Consider the following 25425-nt stretch of genomic DNA (forward strand, 5'->3'; position numbering starts at 1 on the left):
TTAGTATTAAAATAACTAGATACTTACCTATATACTTACATCAATTAGATATTTAGATACAGAAGTGTTTTCAAAACAAGTTTGACTTTTATCTGAAAATAACGTCTTGATATTTTTTATCAGGTAATGAAATCAGTTATGGTTACGATTGGTGGACACAACTAATGTGCATTTAGTATATTAATATTATTTTTATATTAATTAATCTAGAGGTAGGTACCTACCTACATTGTGAAATATTTTATGCTTTTTAACTGTTCTATTAAGCGTAAAAATGAATCATTGATAATCTATATAATAATGAACAGCTCCCTCACGAGAAACCGTGATTTGGTAAATATAGGTACAGTTTATTATAGTAAATAAATATAGTTAGGTCAATAAAAAATATAGGTAGTGAAACACTTGGGCATATCATAATTTTTGGGCAATATGTCTGAACGCATAAGTAATTTTTTTAATTTAACTGTATTTCACCATATAATATAATATATTATATCCGTGGTATACCTACCTAATTTGTGATATAGGCTTTTTTTGATAACTTGTTAAGTAAAATGTAGAATTATTCCATATTGTTTCTCAAATAAATGACCCTTAGCAAGAACACATACTAGTTACGTGAAGATGTGTTATATTTAAATAAATTATCCATACAGCGGTGGAGTATTTAAGTCTCCCCTCTCGAAAAATGTACTTCTGAAGTTAATACCTGAGTAGTAGGTATATATCTAAAACTTTCAAAAGTGAAGTATAATTTATTGTAAGTTAACAAAAGAGTGAAAATATTTTAATGAAACTTTTACAATGAAGTCATAATAAAAAGATTTAATCAACTTTAATTCTATCAACAAGACCTTTAGATTTTATTTAACACCATAAACAATTATTAATATTTTTAACTTGAAGAATGATTTATTTTAACTACTGAAATTGGTGTATTGGTGATTATTTCGATCAGATAAGTTTTAATTAAATATTAACCCTAAGTGTTTTAAATATTGGTAATTGGTTACCTATATCGGTATAACTTTATGGTTACTCTACAAGGGAGACAATTTAAACAAATTCATTAAACTGTTAGTTTTAAAATGTAATTTACCATAGTATTTATAACTATAGGTAATGAACTATTTTATGGAAGTTTAAAACAAATATTTTGTACATTTCTTGTTGTTACAAAGTATGCAGTTTAAATTTAACATCTTAAAATTTGAATAATTTATTTATTTTTAACAACATAGTTTTTCGAGTAATACCTAACCAATATGTAATACTTCAGTGTATTTGTAATTTTATTGGTTCAATTATTAATTATAATATAAAACGCCGAGGGGAGTTATGTAACTGAATTTATGTAAAATGTTTACAGTTTTTTTCTAGTCTTTTTAAATCATTTTATTTTTTTAAATAATAATATTGGATTAATTATGGCACTAGATCTTTCATGAATATGCGAATATTTAGGTATTTGTATCTGTAAAATAAGTTGTTAATTTTCATTTTTCATTTTTATATTTTATGCTATAACCTTAACTTTATATTATCTGCATATTATATCAAATGGTTCAATGGGCCGCGGGGTAGTAGATTTATTTTCCTTGTTTGCCTCTTGAATAACATTTTTACGATTGTCAACTGTCTAGCAGTTTTATGGTGAATCCATTATAAATTGTATAAAGTACATTTTTTGGACATTTTTTGTTTGACTTAGCCTTTATTTGTTTTTTATAACTTAAAAATATACGTGTTTAAAATTGTTAACATTTTTAGATTTTATGTGAAAAATAAATGATTATTATGGATAAATTTTTAAATTGTCATTTTTACTATTCGTAGTATATACTTGTCTAGTTTAGATTCATTGCATTATATTTATTTATATTTGCATAATACTTCCATTATTATTGACAAATTAGGTACATTGACAGGCCAATATTCATTGACGCATAATATTATGTGCATTATTATTTCATGTTTGTATTATAAAATCTGATAACCGAAAAAAAAAAATTATAACAGCTTATATTTTATAGAGTTTCAAAAACATGACATGATAATATCCAAAGAAATTCCATGCGTTTAATATTTTCTTTTATCCATCAGGTATATTATCATTTTAACAATGTATCATAATCATTTATTAAAAGAACTAAAATTAAAATTTTTACCCATTGGTAATGAACTTTACTATGATATTGAAAGAATAGGTATAGGTAATACGCATGCGTTTTATATTGAACTCATTACTCGGGTATTGATAAATGTTAGTAACCTTGGCCGAACAATTAAAAAATGATTAGAACTAATTAGCAAATTAAGTAATTGAACTTTTTTTTACGGATCTATAGTAACCTATAGATTAATTTAGAGAATTCATTTAACAGGTTGAAGAAAATATCAAAGTTAAAAAAATATATTTACTTGGCCTAGCTATGTGTAATGTGTACTGTTTAATTTAAAAGTGCTTGGAAATAAAAAGTTTGTAACATAATAACTAGATATTATTTATATAAGTATAAGTACACATAATATTATGTTGTTTATGTTATTCCTATATTATGCTATATATACCTATATTTACGACGCATCAACATATATTGGTACCTATAGATTAATAGATATACTGTAACACGCAGTAGGTTCCGTATATATTTAATATTTTGAAAACGTATGAAATAAAAATTAGTTTAATACCATCAGCTATCTAATCGTCAACAACAAACACTCAAAATTAAACATTAAATTACTCCTCTATAAATCTTTCCTAAAGTCAATTTGGACCTACGGCCTACAGTTATAGGACAATGCAAAAATCTCCAATCTAAATAAAATATCGAGGTTTCAAAATATTACACTGAGGACAATTACCGATTCCCACCATATATATCTAATCACACCCAACAATAAAGACCTTCACCTGAAAACCATGCACGAAGAGGCCAAGAGTTACTATACAAACGGTTCCACCTACGACTTAATACTTGCCGAAATCCACATATTGAAAACTTACCTGCATTAGCAATCCCAGGAAATCCTCTTCGTCGCCTTAAGCGCAAATGGTGCAGAGACCTGCTAAAAAACAACCCTCAACAAACAAATAAATAAATAAAAGACGAAAGAGTCATCAATGGGTGTGTTCCTCAATCAAATTATTCATGTTTTATTTTTTATATAGCTCATACTCCTATATTGTGCTTGCTAATACAGATTGGGTATACATATTAACAAATAAAAAAAAGTACCAGCTATACCTTATAATAATATTATAAACAAGGAATTATGATATGCTTAAGGTAAGTATAATTCCAAAAATAACCTAAGTACATCAAATCATGTATGAGAAGTCATACTATTATTATCGTCGTACACAATATATATAATATAATTTAGATAAAATATTTAAAATAAGGCTTCTATATAATATAGTAAGTCTAGATCACTATAAATTATATATATAAATATATTTTTTTTGAGATTTTAAGATAATTATATTAATATAAAATACACCTATACCTATATATTTATAGTTACCTACCGAATAATATATTTTTGTTAATTCTATGTTACAAATTTCAAACTGTAGTATTATTTAAGTTAATATTATTTGTTTTCTGAATTCTCGTATTATATAGACGCCCTATATAATAATATTATATATATCTTAGCTTTCTTCATAGTCCATTCTTTCAATATCATAGTACAATTATTACTAATGGGTGACAATGTGACATTTTTAATTTTCGTTCTATTAATAAATTATTATAATTCATATTATTATGGTATACTACCTAGCACCTATATGATTATCATTTAATTTTTGTTTTAAATGATTAAAAATACATATTTTTAATTTCATATAGTACCTGCTACCTACGCGTGTAAATACAATTATAGTTCAATTTGTTAATTTGCTCTGATTTATTGACAATATAATACGTCTAGGAAAACATATTAGGTAAGTATACCTATATATATATATATATATATTACATAGCAATATTATAGGTATACCATAATATACCATTAATACACGTATAATATTATTTGTTACGTGATTTTAATTTTAACGACATTTAAAATGAATGCTTCTTGATTAGACTCGGATTAAGTTGTCTTTCTTTCTTTTTTTCTTTTACACGGAACAAGCTCACGGAGGTTGACAGCATATTTTTTTTCGTCAGGCGTCGTGGCGTGGTAAAGAATGAAAAAAATTACTATTATTATTATAATTTATAGTAATAATAATAAATAAACACATTAATAAGCGTTCAAAAAACGAGATCCGGTTACGAAATGTCGGCAAAGACTATGCGATATGGCACGGGGGCTTGAAACCAGTGGCGTTAAATTCTTCTTCTTTTTTTCATGTTTGTTTATCTCGATTTTTGCATCTTTTTTTTCACCCACCGACCACCGTGCACAGTGTCAATTTGTCTTTTCGCCGCGAAATCGTACACACACACACTCACACACGTCGCACACCAACACACGCCACACAACCACGCCAACATACACCCACACCAACACACACACACACACACACACGCGCGGCTCGTTGTCCACCGGCATCCGTCGCGGCCGCAAGACGTAAGCCACGCCCACGCGACGTTTGCGCACCGCGTTTGTCGCCTGTAATTGGTTTAGCCGCCGGTGGGGCGACACGCACGGCCCGCGGCGGTTTCTACCGCGGTATTGCGGGCGGGGGGGAGTCGGAAGGGGCATCGCCTCCGGACCGACACGGCCGCGCGGCGGGCCCGTTAGTCGCGTGCCGCCGGGGGGACACTGAGGACGATAATATCGTAGTACGCCGTCCCGTGGCCGATCGCCTGCCGCCGCCGCCGCTGACGACGACGACTATCGTCACTTTGTCGCGCGAGTTCACGCCGCGCGCACGTTGTTTATCCAGCCTGCGACAGACAGTCACGATTATCAAAAAAACATTTTTATTTTTTTTTTGCGTCCCGCGGACTGTGATGACAGACGATGAATAGTAGCAAGCCACGTGGACGCCGCGCGCCGCCGATGTGGTGCAAAGCGTTCGTAACGGTCGGATTGCTCTGCGAGTTGGCACTGTCGGCCTCGCCACCAGGTCAGTGTCCGCGATGTTCTCGTCAGATTTTATAATAATAATTTACCTAATATTACAATATTTGCACCCCCGTAAACCAATACGGAGCATATTATTACAACCCCCCCCCACACATCTACATTATATAATATCTAGGTATACCTAAGTAGGTACCTATTTACTTATGTTATTATATAGGTATCGCTTTAACTTTATATGAAAAAAAAAAACTTTTGTACGTTTATTATTACAGCCTTTATCATAGCCAGCACTTGCGAATTGCTCTTTATTCCATATAATATACAATATATAGATTATAGGTAGGTACACCAAACGATTTCACCCATATTTATATAAATATAGTCCTACCTATATATTTTTATTGCTAGAACAGGCACTTATATTCTAACAGACACAGGAACATAGAGAATTCAAATTGCAAAGAATTAAGAAATAGTACCTATCAATATAGTTAAATTAAAATATAATAACATAGTTGGTATACAATAATCACACCGATATAAAATTTACGATTCCAGGTTAAAAAATATATACTTATATTTATATAGATTAATATAATATATAACTATTATATATTATTATGATGTATTATCGAATATAAATTATAATTTACCTATACCTAATTATACATTGTGTATTACAGTAATAAAATATACAACTATTTAGTCTATTATTGTAAATTGTAATATAATTTTTAACTTTATTTTGCCATAATATGGTGTGTTGTTCAACAAATTCAATACATAACAAAAGTCTACTTATTGGGATTAGAGGTACGAGGTACCTACCTTTAACTTTTCCCTTCAATCCATCAGGAATAAAACTTATTTCTATGACATATAGAATAATTGTAATTGACGATAATAAATTATCAGGATATACCATAATATAATATAACATATTGTATACTGTGATGATGACGATCAATTAATGAATTTAACTAATGCAATTATTACAGAAGTAATTTAATGTTTAAACTCTTTGTTCTAAATATCATTCTTAATTTCTTAGTATATGTATATTAAATTAAATTTTCAAATCTAAACTAGGATATAGGTACCTACTTAAAAAAAAAATAATTAAAATTAAATTATGAAAAGGTGAATAATTAAATAATATAGGTAGTACCCATCTAACGATATCTAGAACATTTATATACTTTGATACAATATGGAGTTATATGAAAAACGCTGTGACTTAATTTGACCAATATCGTAATTCTAGATAATATTATTATGGTTAAAAGTGTTGTATAGAATTAGCAGTGTTCAATATTTATGATAAACTATTAAAATTATATATAATATTAAATAAAATAAATTATTAATTCATACAATATTTATATGGGTATAAAGCTTAAAAAAACCGTACATATTATTAGAATTTATAAGTGTCATTTTTTTTTTTCATTGAGAAAACCCCTTCAGAATTAGGCTATTGTGAGCTATTACTAAGAATAATTATCTTATTAAGCAAATGCTAGTTAAATTATAAAATAAATTAATATTTTATTTTATTTTATTAAAATGTACATTATTAAACTAAAAAGTCGTATGATTCAATCCATTTAAAACTATACAAGTTTTAAGGTATTACAACTGTTTAAAATTTAAATATATAGAATATTATTACTATAGTAGTATAGTCTATAGGCTATAATGTGTATAGTATATAAATATTACTGTAATTTAAATTTAGTTGATTACTCAATTATACATGTAAAATAACTGAACAATATAATATTATTTAGGTATATGATAATCGATATATTATTGTCAGATGAGAAAGTAGTATAATGCGATGTCTAAAACAATGCACTAATTTTTTTAAACTAATTAAAAACAAGTGTTCTATTCATTATTTTCTCATTTATTATTCATATTATTAAATATTCAGCGTATATTCATTTATTCATTAAGTAATTTCCATTTACGCATTTTTCTTTCAGAAATCTACATACTAAAAAAGGGTTGTAATTATTTTGTTATAGGTATCTTTTAAAATTAAACACCATATATTTTCGAGAGTTTTTATGTACCTCTAAGCTTACCTTAAATTGACAAAAAAATACCTACAGTATATTATTTTATTATTTATTAACTATGATTCAATTGGACAATCATTTACATATATTGTTATTATTGTTATGTATTTATTATGTACATTTAAATCTATTTTGTTACTATTTGTCCAATGTTAGTTAAGGTAAGATATTATTTTCAATTTTGTATTAATGTCTGCTTGTATTCTAGCTTGTATATACCTAATAATAGGTAATTAAGTCACAAGTACTAAGTTTAATCCAACAGTAATATGATTTAAATCTTTAGGCTAGAAATGCATTATGTTAATCGAGAGGCAAGTTGATAAAAGGCAATCTAAAAGATAAAAACTCTGAAAAATTTATAAGATATCCTTGTATATTCCAACATAATATATTATATTATAATATTATATCATGTAGAATTAATTTTCCTGTTTTTAAAAGTTGTTTTTTTAAATTTCCTGAGTTCTAAAATGTTAGTCTGTATTTTTGTAGGTACCTATTATAACATTATACATTATACCTACGTTATACAATTTAACAAGCATTAACATTCTTTTATGATATTTTCTTTTTTAAATTTAAAATTAGGTTTATTAATATTATTACCGCGTAACTATCAATTTCTATGGTCAGATTGTATTTGAAAAACTCATCTAACTTTTTAAGGAAAAGAATCCAAATATCATAGTATATATAGGATGAGGACAATGTATGGAAGTGTAAAATATATAAATATACTTTATTTTTAACCTCAAATCTTCTTTTATTAACACAAGTTAGGATAAAATATACTTTTCATAAAACTCCTATTTATAGAATATATAATATATTATATTATATACTTTATATTTTAAAGAGATAGTAATAAATTCATCCGTCCTTTTCAAGAATAATATACACTTGATTGATTAGTCAAAATGTATAATATCAAAGGTTATTTTTATATAGCTATAATTATAATTTTATAGCTATAATCAAAGTTAAATATTATGGTTATTATCACATTGACGGCCACACAAAGTTATATAGCAGTCCCTTGTTTTTTAAGTCATAGGATACCATGAATGCCATAACATTTTCCACACGATTTGCCATAGAACTGGCCAATACAAAGTGACGCTAAATTGACAGAATTTGTTGTAATGGTATAGCTGCCATGACCATCAATGTGTTATTTACTATTGATTACAGTTTTAGGCTGGTACTTATATATTTTATAATCTAGTAAATAATAATGCCTATTGACTAAATTTACTTAGATTTAAATAAAAATTTAAAATAAACTAGGTAATGAACATACGTCTAGAATTCTGGTTAGTCGACGCACGCTTTATAGTTTCACCAGAGAATATTAATGATTTTTAACAAATATTTATATTTTATAACCATACATTTTCTATCTAATGTGGTTACTTTAAAAATGCTCTCTCTTAATATTCAAAAATAGACTTTAAAGGGTTATTTTTCTGAACTAATTATTTAAAATTTAAAAAATAGTTATTTTATAAATAAGAAATATTTTTAATTTCAATTAAAATAACTAAAACATTCTTTAGAACTTAGCCGTAATCCAAAACTTATCAGGTAGTCACCATCATTATATTTGTCAAAATGACATACCAATTGAATATCAATTGTTTCATAAATACTTATAGGTATCTAATATCTATTGAATCTATTTAAGTGGTTTCTATTTCTTATTATTAACGGGATTTATTTTATTTAAAATACAGGTTGATAAACTTCTTATTTTTTATTTTTAACGTAGTATAAATTTTATAGTTTTCTGGAGAAGGAATTAAAGATATTTTTCTTTTCCGGATCGACAACAAAATTCATTAGTATATTCTTATAGGACTTTTGTTTAAACAAAATCAACACCTAGTTAAAGAAATACAATATTGGTTGATTTGCAACACACAAGTTTAAAAAATACTACGTAGGTACTTTAAGATTTAATTCGTATGTAAAGTATTGCTGGTTGAATAAATTTATTATTGACAAAAAAACACAATAATAATGTGTTAAATATTTAAATTTTTATTATTAGCTTTAAATAAATGCAATTTGTGAATATAAATCTCAATAATTTTGGTATCATAATACTGTACAAATAAACGTAGTGGTAGTTAGATCTACATGTAAAATACTTTTAATAAAACTTCTATACTATTTATAAAAATAATACATATATTATACTATTATTTGTTGCTAAGCGGAGTTGTCATAACTATAAAAATCTAATGGAAAATTTAGAATTATATTTTAAGTTAAAGACTATTAATATTTTTCCACAATAGTACAATATAATATATTAACGTTTTCAACTTAACTACACTTGTAAAATACATATGAAAAAGGTTGAACGACAAAATGTTACATGTGACATAAATCAGTCTCAGGATTACCTACTATAACACGAGCGTGATGTAATACCTATATGAAATCTATATAATTCCTAGTTGGGACACTGCAACCTCTGCAAGGAAACTGGTAGGATTTTAAAAAAGGAATTAAGTCTGATTAGGTATGTCGAAACATCCCTTTAAGGATTAACGATAAGCAACACATGTTAAACATTGTTTTACCTCTTCTGGTCGAGTTTGTGTACGGTTTTATTTTACGAATAAAAATATTTATATACATCATAGTATTATATAATATTATGATGATGATGGTATTCACGAGCGTTAGTCGGATGAATAGTATATATAGCATGAATATTCATCGGCCACCCGGTGTATAAATAACGTGACCACTTTTGTGGTGGGTACTAGCTTTCCGGACGGAGCTCTTTCTAGAGGGGTTGATTTTTATTTTTTTCTCTGGTTTCTGGGCTTACATTTTTTTTTTACCTCTTTATCATCGAACTGTTTTACAGACTCTTATATATATAATTCAAAAGTATCAAATATGCAGAAGAAAATATGCCTGATCTTTGTTGTATTTCTTAAAATTTAGGATCATCAGATTTTTTTTAAGTTTTCTATTGATGCATTTTCCATTATATACATTATAATAGTAAAACGTGATTTATTATTAGTGAATTATTTTAAACTATTATTAACTATAAATATTATTATAACGTTAAACCTAGTTGAAAGACTTAGTTGTTGAACGAATATTATTTCAAGACGTAAATGTACCTAAATTGCCTAATCGAATCGCCGTGTATTATAATTTTATTCACTATATAAAAAAAAAAAAAAACATTTTACTGTTATGGAAAGGAAAATAATATGTAATATTAAGACTTGAAGTCGCACACCATTTTAATATAACTTTTGCCTACCTGCTCGGCCACTTCACAATAATTCGATAATAGCATTGGATGGCCGATCCATACATTCCCTTGTGGTCCAATTATTTATCTGTCAAATAATATGATTTCGCTTTTGTGATAATGCCGTTTAATGAAGTATGAAATAATGACGGATTATTTGGTATATATACACACGAGATAATCGGCTTTAAGTGCAATACGCCAACGGCGTGTAATATAATGCCTTTCCCAGCCAACCCGTTTCCTGCAGGATTAACTATGAAATTTACTAAAATACGCCTGTTTTATCATGCACGATACGCGGTTACACGGAATATTAGAGGGTTAACAAGTAATGCGATGATTATAATTGTGCGTGAAATTATAAAAATAATAAATATTAAGTATGGTGAATGATTTTTTGAAAAACGAAGCTCAAACGGACTTTTTTTTTAATTTAAGAGTAGATGAACATGATCACAAGTTGATTAACATATTATTATTAACATAATCGATACATTGACTCAAATGTATGTAATCTCGTTATGTAGCTATGTTGAAAATACATAGTGTATACGTGTACGTACGATATTCAGTTATATAATTATGATTCAATGGTAAATGTAAATTATAATGTTTATCATTCTACAATATATATTTAACTATTTATATGTAGGTATTTTAAGATTGTCTACTCAATATGATAGTCATCTACATAATATAATAATGTAGGTTTCGTTGTTCAAAAGTATAAATATATAGGTAGTTTATATAGGTAGGTTTATTAGGTTAGATGCCTGACAAACTACATGTTTTTACAAAAGAAAAATCAGAATTTACATTATTTTAAACATATTATTTGGAAGACGTTTTTTAGTTCATATTCATTTTGGTTTTCAAAAATATTGGACCGAAATTAAATTAATTATATACAAAATATGGTTTCGCCTTCTGAATCAAACAAGATTTTTCAAAACTAAGTTTTTTTATTTTTACATTTTTTTAAATAATATAATTGATATTTTGTTTCTTGTACCCAGATACATTGATTTAGTCATTGAACATTTTATATTATACACGTAATATGTATTTATTACTGTTAATAAATTAATATTTTATGATAATATGTACAGTCAAATTCGCTTATAACGATCTTCTAGGGACCTAGATTGTTATAACCGAACATCGTTACATCCGGATCATAAAAAAAAAAGAATTTTTTTGAAAAATTGATTTATTAAACACATTTTTTACTGTTATTTAAGATTACATATGTATTTTAACATTCAAGGTATTTATATAAATTTTAATAAATGTACAGAATATACCTGTATAGTATATGTTTACGATTTGTTTAAAAAATAATCTTTAATAGTAGTTTGTTTATAATTTGAGTACGATTTTTTAACAAAAATAATTTTGAGTATTAGTTTTTTCCGAAATTTCACTTTTAATGCTTTAATAATACCTTGATCCATAGGTTGTAACACAGAGGTCGTGTTTGGAGGGAGAAAAACCAACTTTATAAATTCAGTTTGAACAGGAGGATGAGCTGGACAATTATCTACAGTCAATAGGATATGTCGTTTTTCCTTTGCTAGTTGTTTATCCCATTCTTTTAACCAGTCGGAAAATATGTCACCGGTCATCCATGCTTTTTTATTGCTTTTGTAGTCGACCGACAAGTTTTTGACATTTTTAAAACATCTCGGAGTCTTGGATTTTCCAATTACTAACAATTTTTGTTTGTAAGAACTAGTCATATTAGAGGCTACAAGAATTGTGAGTCGCTCTTTAGATAATTTACCACCACTGCATGTTTCCCCTTTAAAACGTAATGTTTGAGACGGTGTTAGACGATAAAACAATCCAGTTTCATCAGCGTTATAAATGTCACAATCTGCATAATTTTTACACAAATTAGGCCAAACGTGTTCCAGATAGTGTTGATTGACTAATTCCTAGCTCTTGGCAAAGATCTTTATTAGAAACACCACATTCTAAACGTTCAATTATTTTCACTTTTTCATCAATAGTGAAACAGCGTCTTCTTTTATTTGACATTTTTAACTACGGAATTCGGAACGTGTCTAAACGGATAGCAATCAAAACAGCGACTAAACGAGTAAGAAACGTATGCTGTATACAGTACGGTCGTACAAGACACATTATCTGTTACAGATAAGATTAAGAATTATCGATTTGGACGAAATCAAATTTACTACTACAATACTGTATTAATAATCGCTATAGGTGATTATAAAAACAAATTTTCGTTTTAAAATAACATCGCTATATCCGGATTATCGTTATAACCGATATCGTTATATACGAATAAAAGTACTACACATAACATATAAAACCAACCAAATACATTGCTTGGAATCGTTTTACCCGGAATATCGTTATATACGGCATCGTTATAAGCGAATTTGACTGTATTTAGTTTTCATTACAAAAAATAAAAAAATTGATATAGTAACAAAAAGTCTTGAGTAAAATAAATTACTGTTTATTTTTCTTTTTCTTTTTGTGTTCACTTGGCGCCATATTATTGTGTGAGAATGTGGGATTTGTGTATTTATTTATGTACTTTTTTTTTTGTAAAATATTTATGCTATAAGTATTAAATCTGATTTTTAAATTACAAATAGTTGTAAGTATATAAGTAAAGTGTAGTAAATTTATTTTTACATTTTTATATTTTTTAAACCTTTAGAGTACACAAGTCATAAAGTTAAATTTCTTCGAATGAGAAAGATTTTTATTGTAAAGGGGCCTTGTGGTTGCTATAAAATATAATATACCAAAAAAAACACTGACAAGACATTTTCAAAATTATGAGGGCATATCTACTTTGGTTTTATTAGTAATTCAGTCATATATTAAATATTAAATATTGTTATAATATAAATACGTATTAGACAATATTATAATTTTTATATAAATTTAAAGCTACTTAAAATAAAAGTATGATGAATACTGGATAGGTAATCGGAATGTCTGAATTGATTTCAAAACGTTCACATTTGTTCTCAGTTTGTAATAATATATAATATTATAGTATCTATACGAGTATAATGTGTTTATTATAGGTACCACTAATATTTTAAAATATAAACCAATGATTGAAAGTCAGCAATAAATTTACTACGTTCGATAATTTTCTCTATTCCTCTAGTTTAGGTTAATATTTCCGACTTCGGTCTAACTAATTTTAGTGCGAATTATCGGTTCGTCAGGCATTTCATTGTTAACGAGTTTAACTGTGGTGGCTAGTAACAATATGAACTTAGCCATCCTTCCCCAGGGGTTCGAATAGGCGTTAGTAGATATTCTGCTTTTGGCCAGACGAAATTTACATTTCAAAGGCACATTCGTTCATTCTACGAGCCAATACTATTAATCAAAAATTGTAATATTCAGTGAAATGGAGGGAGAAGGGGATCAAAAAGCTCTTTCAAACCTAGTCTCCAGGGATGTTTTTTTGTTTTGGTGATTTCAATTTTTTCACTCTGAACTTTGTTTTTTCCTGTAGGTATACTTGTATGATAATTTTTACACATATACATTTCTATTTTGTGCACAACATTGGAATACACTGGCAACTAATGTAGTTGTAACCATCAAATTTTTATATTTGTTTTTAAAATTATTTTTTCAAACAATTTTTACTCTTAATTTAAATATGTAAATTTAGCACATATTTTAAAGTCAAATCTAATAATAAATCTAAATAAGTACAATGTACATATATTTTGATGGTGTAATTAAATAATGTCATTTGCATTCAGTTACTGGGCATGGATATACGTTTTTATGAAGCTTCTTTTTACTTTATAACATTTTGAAGAAATACTGTAAATGTTTAACATAAATATTTGGTTTTATTTTTACTTTATATTATTATGTTATTATTTTACGTATCAGTTATTCGTGGCAACTCCAAGTTAATACATTGACATTTTCGGTAGTTTTATAAATTAAAACCTGAATCCAGCCACGGATATTTTTTTCTACCTACTTATATAACTTAATCATATAATTTGGCGTTGTTGAACGTTTTAAATTGGCTGCATATTTATTAAACATTTATATGATTATTTAACATTAATTAAGACAGTTATATTATTAAATGTCGTGATTTTTTAAATTTATTTCTCAGAGAAAAAATGTTAAATACCTACTCATTATTCATCAATCAAGCCATCGCGTGCCCGTTAAACATCAAAACTATTCTTGTACTTTATGTGCCATTCGTATACCTATATAGTTTAAACCTACGTAACAGGTGGTTGGAAATTCCCGATCCAAAATGATTATTACTGCTGATTATTACTTGTGCTAGCTAGTGTCTTACTTCAAGGCATTTGAACGAAATGTATTTTTAAACTCGTATGCAATATTCAGTTGCCATTTGTTGAGATCGCGTCATAAAGTAAATATTGAAAATAATAATTCAGACAAATATGTTATTCTGGTGAAAGGGTACATTTTCGATGTATTTACTTTACAAAGAGAATGCAAGTGCCGAAAGATTAAGTGCGTACGGTAGGTATAAAGTGTTTGGAAAAATATGAAACATAATATATACATTTTTAAACTTCTTATTTTTTCCAAGTTTCTGCGCAGTAAGTAAACAATGTATTTTTCAAATTTGAATTCTTATAATGTAATATTTTTTCAAACGTTGTTTTTCCCCTTTATTTCACATACCTTTGCAAATGCTAAATATTGTTTTACGGTCAAACAATAGAACGAAAAAAATAGAGGGTTTTATCGGTTTTTATTTTTTGCTTTTTGGAGAATGTGAAGAGTATAGCCGGTTGAAGATAAAATTAAGATATAAAATAAATAACATTTATTGTAAGCATCCCACGAGTTAGAAGACATAACGTTATCAAAATAATTTAAACAGTTCCAAAAATATACCCTATAGCATACTTGGACTTAATATTTTTTTTGTCGTATCAAAAAATGTATATAAAGTACATAATCAAGAAATTAGTTTAAAATAAAATTGATTTCAGATTTAAATACCACAATCACAGAGATAATTTGTTTATATTTTATTTTATTTTTATACTTTAAAAATTATCCTTTAAGAAAAATTATATGATAAGGAAATATAGTGACTTACACTTACTACGCAAGTGTCACGGTGATTTAACATTTTTGCAGAATTGTAATACCTACATATTTAATTATATTGGTTTAATAACTATATTGCTTCATTGAGTGTTGAAAAAATTACGAAAGTAGTTCTAATAATGGTTTAAGCTAATATAATATTTCAGTACCTATATAGGTACATAAATGCAATATGTTTTTATTTGAATTCATGTGTTATTCATTGATTTACCAATATAATATTATGAATGTACTGATTGTATAAGTTTAAATATTAAAATTTGGTCATAAGTCATAACCATACTAATTGCACCCATAATGTTATTAATTCATTATTTATTTAAACTTATTTAGATAGCTGTTATTTTAAAGAACATATACAATCTTTTAAAGTACCTATTAATTTAAAAATAAATTGTTCTATTTTATAAGCGTGATTTAATTGTTTATTATTTGTTACATTTTATTTTGTCTAATTTTTATTCGGTATAAAACGGAAATAATTATACAATTGTATTATATAATAACAACGAATAATGTACGAACTAGATGTCTAGATGCCATTTCCAATAAAGTATTTTTGTTAGACTACTACCAGAAAATGGGTCATATAGTATATTATATATGTATTTAAAATAAAAATATTTGTTGATAATTTTTTATTGTACTCTTTTAATGAGTTCTTATAAAAGTATAGGTACAGCGTATTATTATTATACGATATTTAAGTCTAATTGTTGTGTTACACACTTACACATATATTTTCTAAAATATAATACCTGGTGATTTAAACATTGAATTAAGTTCTTATAATAAAACAATTGCCAATCACTCATATCATCATTAAAAGTAGGTATTAGAATTTGTATAAGTAATTTAGTATGGGTTTGATGCACTATAATATTATGTCCACGTCTGAATACCGCGCATTGACACTAAATAATTAACACTTCCGATGTTTAATACAACTGTTATAGTATAACTGCTGCAGCTCGATTCGTCTCTGCGAGTCCAAACTAAAATAAAATCTCATGCCATAACAATATATCAAGTCATCGGTAACGTTACGTTCGACTCCTACAGTCGGTACCTATACTACCGTACACGGTGCTGTCCGAAAACGATCAATTCCCCCAAACGTCGAAACAAAAAAAATAAATATAATATCCTTCTTCGTGTCCGCCGGGTGCACTACTCTCGACGTATATCGACGTTTAAACGCGCAAAACCACATCCTGTGGTGCCATCCACCGTGACGGCAAAGGTCGTTCTCATTAGGGTGCATTCCGCGTGTACGTATATACCTATACGAGCGGACCGGAAATAACGTTGAGGAGAGTGAGCGAACGACCCGCACATATAGCGCTGCCCAGAGGTGGCCCGCGGCGGCGGCGGAGGTCGGGCAACGGGTTCACGGGCAACAGATACATCATAATATTACTGTTATACCTACTCCCGGAGGGTGTGCGGGTGTGTGTGTGTGTGTGTGGGTGCGTGTGTGGGCACGTGTGCGAGTTGTCCGGGATTGCGTTTTTCGCTTTGATGAATCGTACGTTTGGGACGACTCGAGCGCGGGCACACATTCTACATTATAATATTATATAATATAATATCCCTCTCCCGGCGTATAGGTAGGTCGGTACATAATGCGGGAACGCGTACTGCGGGCCACGATTGATATGCATAATATTATTTGACTCTCTCAATAATAACGCGCGCGGCTACGATGTAAATATATATATATAATAACGATGTTTGACCTCTAAAAACGCTCGTAAATTTCGGTCGACGGGATATATTTGACGTGTGTATGTGTGTGTGTGTGTGTGTGTTTGCAGGGTGAAATAGTGTATAGAGTCGTATGCGTCGTTTTGAGGTACCGCGGTAGCCGGCCACAATTTCCGTTCACTCCGAGAGTTAGGAGACAGCGACAAAAATAAATAAGCACACACACACGACCCACCCGGACGTCTGGCAATGCGACACGATGTGGGTACGGGGAGGGTGTGTGTGTGTGTGTGTGATGTATTGGCGCGACGCATGACGCCGGGTCAACTGTTTTCCCTAACTGTATTACCGACCCTGTCGACCGGAGTGCCCCGTGAATTTCAATGCCGACCGTGTGGTGGCAATTTTTCCGGGCGCACCGATATATAAAAGAAAAGTAACGAAAACACCACGGAAACGCGACACGATCGCTTTGTATCCATCCAGAAAGAAATGATTGGTTTTTCTACTTGACGTTAATATAATATAGTGCCATTTTACCCTTTTCGCGAGAAGTTATTTTTTAATGGGGCTTAATAATAGTAGTACTGGAAGTTGCGGATAAATCGTTTCGAAGAATCAAAACCAACCCGAAGAGTTGAAAAACTTCTTTGGTACCTAATTTTTTTTTACATTGCAGCTAAAAAAATTATAATTATGATAATATTTAATCTATAACAATGATGAAAATATCCATAACAAGACTTAATGTGAACCATTTGAACAAGATTTTTTTTAATGTTTTAATATGTACATCATGGCTTAAAACGTGTAAATATCGATATATACTATATAATATTTCTTTTTAACTTATTGGATTTTTATAATATTATATCATTTCTTAAATTTATCATATTATATCAGTTCTTGAATTTTTTACTTGTATAATTTGTTGTTCTGTATAAGATAATAGTATATTATTGTGTACTAATTGATACCAAGTATAAATCATAATAAGCAAAAAATAAAAAACATTATACATTATTTTAATAAATATTAAACAATATTATCAGAAACAGTATACTGGAGTTATAAGTAGTTTACTGAATATATTTATTATATTTTATACTCATAATGCAATACACGTGTAATTTATAGCTATAACACTGAATAATAAGATTAGATTAACCTAACCTAACAAACTGTATATTATTATTTTCTATATGCATTTTTCAAATAAATATAAATTTGTTGATTTTGTAGTTTGATTCGTTTGAACGATGTACTACGAATGTTTACATGCATTGTTGTAAAAATATTAAATACATGTGTAAATATTGTCGTGAACGCCGATCGCTTCCAATTGCACACTATTAAACACACATAACGATTAAAATATAACACTTTATTACTGTTTATCTCCGCCGAAGGACCCACATTTCTCTGCTACTATTACTTAATATATTATATTATCGCTTAACTTATTTTTCTATTTTGCTACATTGCTAAAACTTACTGACTTAATACTAAATGTTATTACACATTATTACATACCTCTATGTTTAGATAATACGTTTACAGAACCTAGTTAATAGTTTTAATATATTTTTTCCCTTCTCTTGAATTTCAAACCTTGACGATATAGGTATAATATTAATAATGTGCATGTTTGTATGCATGATACAGCAATATTTATTATATATTATAAGCTATTTTAAAAAAAAAAACCGAGAAAAATGTGCTTAAAAATATTTTTTAATTGACTTATAAATTAACTAGGTGTAATATTATATTATTATGCCGTACATAATTTTAGATGTTATTTAATATGCCTACCTACAAACATTGTGTAATAATAGAACGAACGTTATTCGTCAACACTGCAGTGAGGGTCATAATATTGCTTATAATATTATATTTTTATAACTGGCTTTTGATATTCGCTCAAAAATATACCATATTTCATCCACAAGTTGTATAGTAAGTAGGTATATAATATTTTTGCCGGTGTCGGATTTGAGTAAATGGAAAAAGTTTAATGCAAGAATAATGACATATAATATACTTACCATTATAATAATAATTCTCATCGGTATGATTAAAGCGTGTCCAAATGCTTCTTATCTCCGCCGAACCAACCTGGGGATTATCCGCCACATCGCGGCGGCGGCGGCGGCGGTTGTTGCGTATCGGCATGCACGGCGCGCTCCCAAAAGATTGATGATCTCTGCCACGCGTTGCCGCCAAAAAGTACCGCTTCTTCCATTCACTTCCGGTCGACGGACGTTTATTGAAGGATTTTTTTCTCCACACACTTCCGGCGCATAATTTCGTTCTTCTCGACGTTTCTCGACGCTGTGGCCTTTTTATTTATTCATTCGTTGAGAGTTGTTCATTTGGAAAAATATGAAACACCAAAGCGAGGCGAGTATACAATAATAATAATATATTTCAGACCCGTCCGGAAGTCCGGCGTTGCGGCGGAATGCGTCAAAAACATTGCATTCTATACTACTCTGGGGCGTTAATGCTACATAATATTATCGTTTTAGGCGCTGCACGAGGTAGGGCGTTGTGGTTTTTAATCAAAACCTGTGCTGTTTTATTCCGCACATTACACCCTTTCCACGCACGGATAGGGAAAACGTACACTGTACCTATGTGTGTCTGTATATTATGGCGAATATATAACAGTCGTCGCGCAATAAACATCGTCTGCTCGCCGTGTAACAGTTTGCAAGACGTATTATACAATATATAATATTATCTCGTTATGAATTTTCCGCATTGGCGAATAATAGCGGTGTTAAATCGTTCAAATTAGTTAGATTTTATAAACAATTTTTTTTATCCTTTAAAATGCGTTTAACAAAAATTACCAACTATTTTAAGTGCAAGTTTTTAATCATAATATTTGAATGGCCAATAAATAACCGATTTGGCGTTTAGTCGAGCTTCAGTTGTTCATTTTCATCACTGCTCATTTAAGTGTACTTAAGACATTTAAGTAATACATGTATAGATTAAAAGTAAAATACTTTTAATATTGCTTATGAATTATGATACAAGTACTACTACTCGGGGGTTATTGTGTTAATATTTTTCGAGTTCCTAACGTAAATTAACAAGGACGCTTAGTTTTTAAAATGATTTTGTTTTTAATAATGTTTTTTAGTTATTTACTATCTGTCTAAGCTGGAGTATGGGTTTTTTCATATAATATATTATAATATATATACATACATGGATTGGTTTATTCAGCTTCAATAAATTTACCTTTGAAAAAAGATTATGAAATATTATATTTCTTTATAAAATAAATGAGAAAACTAAACCGTGTATCATAATATAATGTAAAAGTAGTACAAGGAAAAAATGTTTGGGGGAAATTTTTGGAAGAAATTTGAATTGAGAACGAAAATGGATAGGTACCTGTGTGATTATGTTATAGTGATTATAATATTACTATGTTTTACATATATAAGCCATATGCCCATATATATATTATAATATAGACGGCTTTAAATGTATTTTCTTTTAATATCTTTCTTTATTCTTTTAAGTTATAGCAGTTTTTTTTTTTATAATATAGAGCGTATATTTTATAGCCGTGACCTAATTATCTTATATTTATTTCATAATTTGTAAACATAATAATAATATGTAGGTACCTATATACTTATGTATATTTTCTGCATAACATTTGCAATTTCAATTAATTTTTGAAGTTTCGTGGCGTATGGATGCGGACGACAATATAGGTTTGAGCACAAATGAGAAATAACGTAGAAATGTACCTACATGTCATAACTAATAAGCAAATATAGATGAATGGTAATATAATAATGTAATTTTGTTTATTTACGCTTGAATACACATAATGCGTCTGTACAACATACATGATGGAAATGTATAATTATTTTGTATAAGGATTCATAAGAATATTATACTGTGTTTCATGTCAAATTATAATTGGAAGATATTATTAACAAAACATACTTAATACACATAGGTATCCCCTCCATTGTCTATCAATACGCGTAGTGTCGTAGGTATATAGTGATAAATTAACAGAAGATAATGTTAATAGAAATAGCTTTGTGTTGTATTCGAAAAATGGCTGTCTCTTTGGTTTATTTTATTGTGTGGTTGTGTATTTTATCTTTTGTTACCTACCGGGTTATAAATAATTGTATAGCACTTAGTATTATAATTTATCAAACCATAAAATATGAATGGCATTGAAACCGTGACATTTTACAATTAAATTGTATTGTGTATACATTTGACAAAACAATTTGTTTAACAAACCATGATTGCCGGTAACTTAGATCATATAATTAATAGACTCGACGCATATATTCATAATTATTATAAAACATTTTTTCTAGAATAAAACATACTAACTACTATTGATTTTATATTGCATTAAATCAGTGATACTAATAACATTTAAATAGCATCCAAAAAATAAAATAAACACTTATGAGCATATTAATTGCATTTTAGTTGCTACAATAAAATTACAATATGCATTTATAGAACGTGAGTATTGAGTAATAATATTATATAATATTTTAGCGAATAGCTCAAAAAACTATATTTGTATCACAATGACAATAGCAAATAAATCTCACAGCATTTACATTAATTTCCTGATGAATAACGATATAATTATGCGAAAGTGAGTTTGAAAATATTTCACAGTATATAATCATTTTAAAAGCCACTCAAAAACATGCAAAGGTGATATTTTCGCTTGTTAAGTTTTTTTTGCACATCGTTTTCCTTGGTATTATTATTATTTTATTTTTTTCCAAGGAGTTGTTGACACCATTAATTATGGTACACGACTAACACGGGGAAAGCTCGTCGTATGCCGTTTATGTTTTGTCGAACAAATGACATCCTCTCCTCTTCCTGTTCAATCTTTTTTTTTTGTCTCCCTTGTCATTGCACAATTACCCCACGTAGAGGGGTAAAACTATCCTTGTATTCATCCCCTCTTGTGTATTTTCGGCCTGAGATTTAAGCAGGATTTACCCGGTCCTGTGATTAACGAGATACCGTGGAAATTAGCGTTGCTGGCCGTCTAAGTAGAAAACGGTCGCGCCTTTAAATTTTATAAGGAAACTACTCTTTATGTTTATTTTTTTTCGCAATGTCTATGTGAAGGAATGATTAATGCGACACTAGTTCTTACGTGTTATTTGAACAAATTAATTTTAGAGTTAGACTATTATTTAAACTATCTATATTGTATAGGCTATACTCTAAACTACATAATTGATTAAATTTTTTTACTGCTATTGAACTACCTATACTTAATTAGTAATTAGTAATTACTCTTTGGCGAATAATCATACATGAATTATGCCGTAGTGGTTGATGTAATTGTCGTAATAATTAATTAAATAACTTGTGTTTATTTTTATTGAGTATCCATTAGAAAAACAAATCATCTTAGTTAAAAAAAAAAATGTAAATTAAGGTACCACGCAATATTGAACATTTCTAAAGTTATATGTTATAATGCTTTGATTGTTTGAGCTGTATGATTATTAATTATTTATATAATAATCGTACAGGAATTTCTCATACAAACTAAATTAGTTGATTACAAATATTTATATTTTTTATTTAATTACGCTAGCAATATGTATATATTGTGCTAATTTACATTTGTATAGAACATATTGGTATTATATATGGTTGCAGGTCTGAAAGTGTTATGATGTACCACGTGCCACGTCCCTTGGAAAGTTGGTAACCTTATTCACCTCTACACAGTGCAGGCTATAGTAATATCGTATTTTTGAAACTTTTCGTACGACTTGATATTACCTTCATAAACATAATATTAATAATATCATTATATACGCGCCCTTGTCGAGCGTTCGTATACACCGGAGGATGTCACTGCCAGTCGTTCGTCCCGCACCGCGATGCACCGTCAAATTTCGTGCCTCCCCTGCACCAGCAAAAGAAATCGCTCGAGGGGTATAGAAAGACATTCATAATATAGAAAGCAACAGAAAGAGAGGGTTGTTGGACAAAGAGAGGTGAAACGATGAGGGTCGGAAAGATGGGGCGAGCCACGGCCGTGGTGCAGTGTCGTCATCGCCACGTGCGCATATAACATACACACACACACACACAAAAATCGCATCCACCGTGCAAAGTCCCTCCTCTCACTTTAATTTGCATAATTGAAATCGCCTTCCTCTTTTTGCGGTAAAGCGACGTGTAGCATCCGCTGCAACGGTGCGGCGCGAGGCCTCGAAACTATAATATATTATTATAAAACGAGAGCGCGAATAATATATTATTATTAGTATTATACGGTAAAGGGTTGACGGAGACCTCGATAGTGGTTCGATTGCGTATATAAAATATATTGTGTCTGACCGTATTCGACCAACCTAACTTACGTCGATGACACCAACACCACATTAATGCACCGTTACCGTCGCGACGAGTGTTTGTATAATATTATAATAATATATTATTATGATTATTGTTATATTATGTGCCGGTGTCGGGGAAATCTAGCTCACTGTTAGCGGAGGGGCGGCAGTGTGTGGGAAGGAGGAGATGCATGTTAGGGGATTTCGCATCCTCGTCGGCGTGTCAACAACCGAATTTATATGCGCTTCGGGGTGTGCAAACTTCCGGACTGCTATGCAGGAGCGCAGTGTGTATAATAATATATGATATACAGAGTACAGCCGATGTGTATGTGTGTGTGTTGTGACGTGTATACAGCGTACGCGTTTAAACAGACACACAATGTATGCGCTTATTATAGTATAATATTATATAGCGGGCTTGTCGTGATATTGAAATTATACTTCGATATTATATTGCTCGGCAGAGCCGCCACCGCGAAACCGATCGCGGTGTGTATACCTTATACGTAGTTTTATCCCTCGGATTTTGTACTTTATACAAGTTCGTAATATAATTATGTTATAATACATATACATTATAGCTTATATTAAACTTACTTCTACTTTTACTCTGCGGGGCAACGACGAATGCACTTTATTATTATCGTCCCTCTCCCTATTCCGTTCGCAAATGCCGCGGCGGTTTCGACGGTCGTAAAAAAAAAAAATAATAATTAGTATAATAATAAATAAATACGCACACAGACAACGTGGTCGACCAACCTCTTATCACCCACCCGTGGAGGGTGTCACCGCGTTTGACGGTGCAGAATTTTTTTCGACTTCACCCTTGAAAATAATTATGTTCTCGCGTCCAAACGCGTAAGGATACCGTCGCCTGCGCGGTCGTGTCACGTGCACGCCACGCGATTCTCTCTCTCACTACGCACTCTCCGGTATCGGTCGAAAATATCATATTGAAATTGTCCGTAAATCGGTTTTATATATTTAACAATACGTGTAAAATATGAATAAAACGTATATTAATTATAACTGTAATGCCCATTAACATTGTGATGATTGTATTAAGTCTTTACTTGGTTTCCGAGAGGTACAGGCAGGACGTTCAGCGGACGTTCGAGGGGGGATTCGTTGCAGTTAAACTATATCACCGCCAAATGGCTGACTATAAATCGAATTGCTACTGTTCGTGGTTGCATGATTATTATCCCAATAAATTATTATAAGTCACAATCATCGCTCGATCGTTATATTATGTTACAACTTGCAAATATACTTTCTAATCAGATTACAGATTATCATATTATTACGACGACTACACAGTATTAATTAAAATTACTTATTGTAATACCGCAAACTGCAGCTGTACAACATTACAATTTATTTTAGCAGATACAATATATAAGCTCTTTTAAACGCGTTGCGTATGTGTGTAATATTCGTGCAAATTAAATACATTCATAGCATAAATATATAATATTAAATTAAATATTAATGCTTTTTGGAAACGTATTGTTATCAAAATTCAAAATATTCATTAGTATAAATGAGAATTTATGTATATATTTTAAACCTCTTCTTGCTATATTTTTCTTTTATTCAATGCGAAAAACCAAAAATTAAACAAGCTGTTACCCAACTACAATATATATATACAGAAAACAGATTCAAAGTGTGTTGCATATGAAAGGGAAATAAAAACAGAATCGGAGAATAAATCGAACACAATTTGTTTGTTGCTAAAACAATAAATATATCTGATTTTAATTATTCGACA

General features: G+C 29.5%; 1 protein-coding gene across 1 annotated transcript in view; it reads left to right on the forward strand.

The window, feature by feature from the left end:
* The first annotated feature begins 4754 nt into the window (after positions 1–4754).
* Positions 4755–25425, forward strand: part of LOC100575715 (neurotrimin-like) — a 58871-nt gene continuing 38200 nt past the window's right edge. The window contains exon 1 of the mRNA XM_029488474.1: positions 4755–5092. Within this exon, the coding sequence (XP_029344334.1) occupies positions 4987–5092 (106 nt within the window). The 5' untranslated portion in view covers positions 4755–4986. The remainder of the gene's footprint in view (positions 5093–25425) is intronic.

This window comes from Acyrthosiphon pisum, chromosome A1 (assembly GCF_005508785.2).
Source record: "Acyrthosiphon pisum isolate AL4f chromosome A1, pea_aphid_22Mar2018_4r6ur, whole genome shotgun sequence".
Taxonomy (NCBI): Eukaryota; Metazoa; Arthropoda; class Insecta; order Hemiptera; family Aphididae; genus Acyrthosiphon; species Acyrthosiphon pisum.